At 47.6% G+C, this 8,311-nt stretch overlaps 1 protein-coding gene across 2 annotated transcripts in view; it reads left to right on the forward strand.

The window, feature by feature from the left end:
- The first annotated feature begins 1,530 nt into the window (after nt 1-1,530).
- Nucleotides 1,531-8,311, forward strand: part of FAM120C (family with sequence similarity 120C) — a 46,684-nt gene continuing 39,903 nt past the window's right edge. Inside the window, exon 1 of one of the 2 annotated variants that reach the window (XR_006102340.1) lies at nt 1,531-2,448. Coding sequence is in view for 1 of the 2 variants with exons in the window: in XM_042453505.1 (XP_042309439.1) it covers nt 1,876-2,448 (573 nt within the window). In the remaining variant the exon portion in view is untranslated. The remainder of the gene's footprint in view (nt 2,449-8,311) is intronic. The other variant, XM_042453505.1, reaches the window with a different exon arrangement.

Consider the following 8,311-nt stretch of genomic DNA (forward strand, 5'->3'; position numbering starts at 1 on the left):
AACTGTATAAGAGCAGGGCAAATGTGGAGGGGAATATCTCTTACCCATGACATCCGCTAATGATAAAATCAATGAGAGGGGAGTGTTTCAGAGCCCTGCTTTTCCCATGGGGACCTCCAAGTGCGGATTCGCAGCGCCATCCTGGGGAGAGGGGCGGCAGCAGCCATCACACGATATTGGCACTTCCAACAAATGTGGTTTACAGACTACAAGAAAGCCTCTTCAGCCAAAGTGCAGGGCTTGGCAGCCTGCTAGTTCTGCCTGCTGGCTTTGCTTAAAATGGGCTCATGATGATAGCTCAGGCCACACAGCAGTCCCAGCTGCCAATCTTCTTCACAGGAGATGATGATGATGATGATGATGATGATGATGATGATGATAGGTCACACCACACAACATCCCAGCTGTCATACTTATTATCTCCTTGTGAAGAGGATTGGCAGCTGGGACTACTGTATGGCATGAGCTACTACTACTACTATCCTCCTCCTTCCTATACATCTAGCCTTTTTTGTCAGAGAGCTCTGGGAACACAAGAAACTACAATTCCCAGGATTCCATAGCACTAAACCAGGGCAGTTAATTAAAGCGGCCTCAAATTGGGTTCAGTATTTCTGCAGTGTATTTTGGACCAAAAACCTCACAGAAGCCGGAAATGACTTAAAGGTACACAACACTCACACAAACAACTTTATTATTGTTATTATTGTTATTATTATTCTGTTTAGAAATGGTGAGAAGGCGGTAATAATCTCTCAACATGGCGTCCTAAATGAAGCGGGAACTGTAGTATCGGACTACATCTCCCAGCATGCAAAGCGAGCCGGTTACAGGGACGTGACAATATGGCGTCCTTGTTCCTCGAACGAATACTTCCATAACCCTCCCTTTCTCCCACCTCTACGTTATCGCAGTAAGTTAAAAAACAAAACAAAACTACACTTCCCGTGAGCCTGTGCGCCAGAGTGACGTCACGACCGAAGGAGCACTCTGGGATTGAATGAACTTGTAAGTCTTCTCACTCCCAATAAAGCTTTTTCCTTTCAACCCCCCCTCCCACCACGAAGCTGAATGAATGACGTCACCGGAGCAAAAGGCCAACAAAAACATGGCGGACCTCTGAGGGGCGTCGGGAGTTGTAGTCTCAATTCCCCCCTTTATCCGTTTACACTTACCTTTGCGGAGAGGGCCGTTTCTTTTCGGCCTACAAATCCCACAAACGTACGCGCCTCCGGGAAAAGCGCGAAGAAAACCTTGTGACAACATGGCGGCCTTTACCCCTATCCTCTGTGGGAGTTGTAGTCCTAATAGCGCATAGATTTCACTCTGAGGAAAAGAAACAAAATAGAAAAAAACTACATTTCCCGACAGCCTGCGATTTTTAGTGAAGGGAAAGGAGGAGGAGAAGAAGAAAGACAACATGGCGGCTTTCCCCCTTTCCCTCCCGGGAGTTGTAGTCCTAATAGCGCATAGACGTCATTTTGTGGCATAGAAACAAAACAGAAAGAAAACTACACTTCCCGACAACCTGCGGTTTTTAGCTAAGGGAAAGGAGGAGAAGAAGAAAGAGACAACATGGCGGCTTTTCCCCCTTTCCCTCCCGGGCGTTGTAGTCCTAATAGCGCATAGACGTCATTCTGAGGAATAGAAACAAAACAGAAAGAAAACTACACTTCCCGACAGGCTTCGGGTTTTAGTGAAGAGGGGAAAGGAGGCGAAGAAGAAGAAAGCGACAACATGGCGGCTGCCTCCATTCCCTAGAAGTGGGAGCTGTGATAAAGACTAGCCTTGGGAGCTGGAGGAAGAGCAGCAGGGACCGTGCCCTTGCCGTTCTCCCGGGCGAAGGAGGAGGCGGAGGCGGGCAGCAGTGGAGCCATGGGGGTCCAAGGCTTCCAGGAGTTCGTGGAGAAGCGCTGCCCGGGGGCCGTGGTCCCAGTGGACCTCTTGAAGCTGGCCAGGGCCGTCGCAGGAGGAGGCGGCGGAGGAGGCCGCGGCGGGGCCTACTGTGGCCCCTTCCACTCCCCGCAGGGCTACCCGGCCATGGTGGGCCCTGGGGGCCCCTACCCTCCGCCCCTGCCCCCTCCGCCCGCCCCCTGCCCTGCCCGGCTCCTGGTGGACGCCGACTCCGCCCTGCAGCGCCTCTACGGCGGCTACCAGACGGACTGGGTCTGCGGGGGCCAGTGGAACGCCATGGTGGGCTACCTGGCCGCCCTCTCCCAGGCCTGCCTCTACCAAGGGGGGCTGGAGCTGGCCGTCATCTTCAACGGGGGCCTGGGCAAGGAGAGGCTCCCCGAGTGGGCGAGGAAGGCCCAGGCCGAGAGGCAGACCGCCCAGCTCATCGCCGGCCATGTGGGCAACAAGGGCACGCCGCCACCCAGGGCATGGTTCCTGCCCCCGGCCTGCTTGGGCCACTGCGTACGCCTGGCCATGATTCGGTTCCGGGTCAAGGTAAGGAGAAGGCACCTCACATCGCACCACACACAACACTGCTTTGGTCAGAGCCTCTGCCTTTGGGGCCGCAGAGGTAAAGGTAGACCCTTGGCACGGATGTCTAGTCATAACCAACTGTAAAGGGAGGTGCTCATCTCCATTATTAAGCTGGGAAGTGATAGTGCCACTCTATTCTGCTCTGGTCAGGCCCCACCTGGAATATTGTGTCCAGTTTTGGGCACCACAATTCAAAAAGGATGTTGAGAAACTGGAGCCATGTGTCCAAAGGAGAGCAACCAAAATGGTGGTCTGGAAACCATGAAGCCCTATGAGAAACGACTCAGGGAGCTGGGGATGGTTAGTCTGTAGAAGAGAAGGTTAAGAGGTGATATGATAGCCCTGTTTAAATACTTGAAGGGATGTCATATTGAGGAGGGAGCTGACTTGTTTTCTGCTGCTCCAGAGAACAGGACCTGGAACAATGGATGCAAGCTACAGGAAAAGAGATTCCACCTCAGCATTAGGAGGAACTACCTGACAATAAGGGCTGTTTGACAGTGGAAGACTCTCCTTCCTCGGGAGTGTAGTGGAGTCTCTTTTCTTGGAGGTCTTTAAACAGAAGTTGCATGGCCATCTGTCAGGGATGCTTTGATTGAAAGTTCCTGCATGGCAGAATGGGGTTGGACTGGATGGCCCTTGCGGTCTCTTCCAACTCTACAATTCTAGAGTAATGCTTTTTGCACTAATGTTACTCATAAGTCATAATTCCCCTATACTACTGAATGTAACGCCAATAGTTGTGACATAGGCAAAAGGTAGTCCCTTCACATGAACATCAAGTACAGTAGTTAAATGCCTGCATTGCAGCCACTCTCTCACAAACCACAAGGTGGTGAGTTCAGTACCAGCCAGGGGCTCCTGGCCAACTCAGCCTGGCATCCTTCCGAGGTCTCTAAAATGACTACCTAGCTTGTAGGGGGCAATTAGCTTGCATATTGTAAACCATTTAGGGAGTACTTAAGTGGGCTGATAAGCGGTATAGAAATCTACTTGCTATTGTTATTGCTAACTGACTGTCAGGGATGGTGCTCATCTGCATTGCTAAATAATGCTTTTTTGCACTAATGTTACTCCTAAATGGCAATTCCCATATACTACTGCCAATAGTTGTGACATAAGTAAAAGGTAAAGGTTGTCCCTTAACATGAATGTCTGCTCATAACCAACTGTCGAACAGCCCTTACTGTCAGGAAGTTCCTCCTAATGTTGAGGTGGGATCTCTTTTCCTGGAGCTTGCATCCATTGCTCCGGGTCCTAGTCTCTGGAGTAGCAGAAAACAAGCTAGCTCCCTCCTCAATATGACATCCCTTCAAATATTTAAACAGGGCTATCATATCACCTCTTAACCTTCTTTTCTCCAGGCTAAACATCCCCAGCTCCCTAAGTTGTTCCTCATAGGCATGGTTTCCAGACCTTTCACCATTTTAGTCACCCTCCATTGCACACGCTCCAGTTTCTCAATGTCCTTTTTGAATTGTGGCGCTCAGAACTGGACACAATATTCCAGGTGGGGATGGCCATCTGTCGGGGATGCTTTGATCTGGATTTCCTGCATGGCAGGGGGTTGGACTGGATGGCCCTTGCTGTCTCTTCCAATTCTATGATTCTATGTAGGGGAAGGTGCTCATCTCCATTGCTAAGTAATGCTTTTTTGAACTAATATTACTCATAAATTTTAACTCCCATACACCACTGAATGTAGTGCCAATAGTTGTGATATAAATAAAAGGTAGTCCCTTGACATAAATGTCTTGTCATACCCGACTGTAGGGGATGGTGCTAATCTCTGTTACTAAGCTGAAGAGCCAGCGCTGACCAAGGACTGCTCTGATGGTCATGTGGCCAGGATGACTGCACAGAATGCTGTTACCTTCCCACTAAAGTGGTGCCTATTTATTTACTTGTATTTACATGCTTTTGAACTGCTAGGTTGGCAGAAGCTGGGACCAGTGACAGCAGCTCACCCCAGCATGCGGCACTCGGGCCTCGAACTGCCAACCTTCTGATCTTACATTCATCAAAATTTCCTTCCTAACCACTAAGCCACCACATTCCATATTTTGTCTGTAGCATACCTTGATTTCAGTAAGGCCTTTGACAAGGTCCCCCATGATATTCTAATCAAATATGGGCTAGGTTAGGTGGATTTGTAATTAGTTTTCTGTGGGTTTTCCAGACTGTGTGGCCGTGTTCTGGAATAATTTATTCCTGACATTTTGCCTGCATCTGGGTGGCATCTTCAGAGGGTTCTTCAGACAGAAGATCCCACATAGCTCAGAAAACCCACAGAAAATAACAACAACAACAATTATTATTATTATTAACCTGCCCTTCTCCCAAAATTGGGACTCAGGGTGGCTTACAATATTTAAAAAAACAGTACAGTTAAAACATACAAAAATAGTACATTAAATCAGAATTAAATTACTACACTATTAAAACAAATTGCACATTAAAGTAACAAATAAAGAAAACTATGGACATCAGCTGTGAAAGCCTTTGGCTTCACATTGGATATGCAATTGGTTGACCGGCCCAAACCCAAAGGGTGCTCAGCAATGGCTTCTTTTCATCCTGGAGAGAAGTGGCTATTGGGGTCCCACAGGGGTCTGTTCAGGGCCCAGTGCGATTCGACATCTTTATCAATGACTTAGATGAAAGAATTGGGGGCATACGTATCAAATTTGCAGATGACACCAAATTAGGAGGAGTAGCTAATACCCCAGGGGACAGGATCAAAATTCAAAATGACCTCAGTAGATTAGAAAGCTGGGCCAATGATAACAAAATGAAGTTCAGCACAAAGAAATGTAAGGTACTGCACTTAGGCAGAAAAAAAATGAAAGGCAGAGATATCGGATGCTGGATATGTGAAAGGGACCTAGGAGTCCTAGTAGACCACAAGTTGACCATGAGTGAACAGTATGATGCGGCAGCTAAAACAGGCAATGTGATTTTAGGCTACATCAATAGAAGTATAGTGTCTAGAAGGAAGTAATAGTCCCACTGTATTCTGCTTTGGTCAGTGTCCAGTTCTGGCACCACAATTCAAAAATGTTGACAAGCTCAAGTGTATCCAAAGGAGGGTGACTAAAATAGTGAAGGGTCTGGAAACCATAATGCCGTATGAGGAGAGACTTAGGGAGCTGGGTATGTTTCACATGGAGAGGCGATTGTTAAGAGGTGATATGATAGCCCTGTTTAAATATTCGAAGAGGTGTCATATTGAGGATGGAGCAAGCAAGTTCTCAGCTGCTCCAGAGAATAGACCTGGAACAGTGGATTCAAACTGCAGGAAAAGAGTTTCCACCTCAACGTTAGGAAGAACTTCATGACAGTAAGAACTGTTTGAGAGTGGAACACACTCCCTCAGAGTGTGGTGGAGTCTCCTTCTTTGGAGGTCTTTAAACAGAGGCTGGATGGCCATCTGTTGGGGATGCTTTGATTGAGAGTTCCTGCATGGCAGAATTGCATTGGACTGGATGGCCCTTGGGGTCTCTTCTAACTCCATGATTCTGTGAAACAGCTTGTGCCCTTCCAGCACACCTAACATCGTTTTCTGCTTGGTTCCATCTCAGTGGGCATTTAAATCACATTTTTGCTGATGTTTCAGTTGGCTCTTTCCAAAAAGTCTTTCCAAGTTTTATCCTGCCTTAGGATGTTTGGGACAGTGATTCCCAAACTCTGGTCTTCCAGCTGTTTTGGACTTTGGCTTCCAGAAACCCTAGCATTGGCCGAGATGGCTGAGGCTTATAGGAGGTGAAGTCCAGAAAACCCGGAGGACCAGTGTTTGGGAATCACTATTTTAGAGCTTGTCACCTTTCCTGCTCCCCCCCCCCCCCAGACAGGTCCTCCATTTCTGCCATCTGTCCAGGAGGAACACCTCAATGTCCTCCATTTTGAGCATGACTAAGCATGAATTGAGCATTTCTATTTCTAGAAGTGTTTTAGCTTTTATTTGGTCATGTCCTACTACATTTTTCTTGAATGTCCTACATTTTTTGCAGTGCCTTGTCCTCCTTTGTGGTTAGGACACCTGATCACTCTGCTTGAGGAAGATGCCTGACCTTGCTACTGTTCCTCCTTTTTATAGCTTGTAAATAAGTGAAGTCCAAAAAAGTAGCATTTCCACACCGTAGCAGGGTGGCCAGACATCCTCCTTTTTCAGGACACATCTAGGAGGATGTCTGTCCAGGAGGACAGGCTTCTATCCAGGAGGAATTCCAAAATATCATCCACATAGAGCACGACTAAGATTCATGCACTCATATTTATGTGAGTTTCTAGCTTTTATTTTGTAGCGATGTACATTTTTATGAATGTCCTACAATTTGCGGTGCCTTGTCCTCCTTTATGGTGAGGACATCTGGTCCTAATTGGATAAAAAATACTGATAGCATAAGCTTTCATAGACTTGAGGCTACTTCCTCAGATGCATGCAAGCCTACAAAAGCTTCTGCTACTAGTTTTTTTTCTTTCAGCTAGTCTCAAAGTTGGTACAAGATTTCTTTGCTTACTGATCCTCCCTTACGGTTATACCTGTAGTACTATTTACCTCCTGAAATTCCACACCTTATTTGCTGCTACTGTCTCAGCTTGCCTACTCTCTCTTTCAACCTGTATACTGTACTTTCCAATCTGCCACATTGTTAGTTAAAAATAACTTGCGGGTTAAGGTAAATGGAAAAGATGAATGAATCCTTCTCTTTTCAGCTTTCCTATGGAGCTTCTCTTTTAGCTTCACACCCTGCGGTTCTCATGGCAATACTTCACAGCTTAGCCTTGGAAATGAATTTTTAGCCCTCAAAAATGGCTACTACTTTGCCCATCAGAACATTTGGGTTTTAACTGCATATGATCTGCTGACATCCTAAATCAGTAAAGTTTCTGCCTGTTGGTAAAAACCTGTTTGGTCAGCTAGAAGGAGTTCTTCCTTACCACAAGTGTTTTTCTGCATGAGGTGTTCACCCGACAAGCTTGCCAATGAACTACAAGCACCCTGTTAGTGCTCTTAGACATCTCAGCGGCTTTCGATACCATTGACCGTGGTATCCTTCTGGAACACCTGAGAGAGTTGGGAATTGGGGGCACTGCGCTCCAGTGGTTCCGTTCCTACCTCTCGGGCAGATTCCAGATGGTGCAGCTGGGGGACGTGTGCTCCGATAAGAGGGCACTTACATCTGGGGTCCCTCAAGGAGCCATTCTGTCCCCCATGCTATTTAACATTTACATGAAACCGCTAGGAGAGATCATCCGGAGACACGGGGCGCGGTGTTATCAGTATGCTGATGACACCCAAATATGTTTCTCTGTGTCTCTGACTGATGCAGTGACCAGGGATGGCATCTCTCCTCTTGATGCTTGTCTGGACTTGGTAATGGGCTGGATGAGGGAAAACAGACTCAGACTGAATCCAGAGAAAACGGAAGTACTCGTGATAGGCTCCCTGGGCCCAGGGATGGAGATTTGTCCACCTGTCCTGAACGGGGTCACGCTTCCCCTGAAGGACTCTGTTTGCAGTCTGGGGGTGCTCCTGGACTCATTGCTCCATCTCACATCTCAGGTGGATGTGACGGTCAGGAGTACCTGTTATCAGCTTCGGCTGATACGCCAGCTGCGACCCTACCTGGGCCGGAGGGACCTTGAAACAGTGGTACATGCTCTGGTAACCTCTTGGTTGGACTTCTGTAACGTGCTCTACATGGGGCAACCCTTGTACCAAACCCGGAAGCTTCAATTAGTGCAGAACATGGCAGCCAGGCTGGTCACTGGATGTTCCAGGACCAGCCATATAACACCTGTTCTGCATGATCTACATTGG

The sequence above is a fragment of the Sceloporus undulatus genome, chromosome 2, assembly GCF_019175285.1.
Source record: "Sceloporus undulatus isolate JIND9_A2432 ecotype Alabama chromosome 2, SceUnd_v1.1, whole genome shotgun sequence".
Lineage (NCBI taxonomy): Eukaryota > Metazoa > Chordata > Lepidosauria > Squamata > Phrynosomatidae > Sceloporus > Sceloporus undulatus.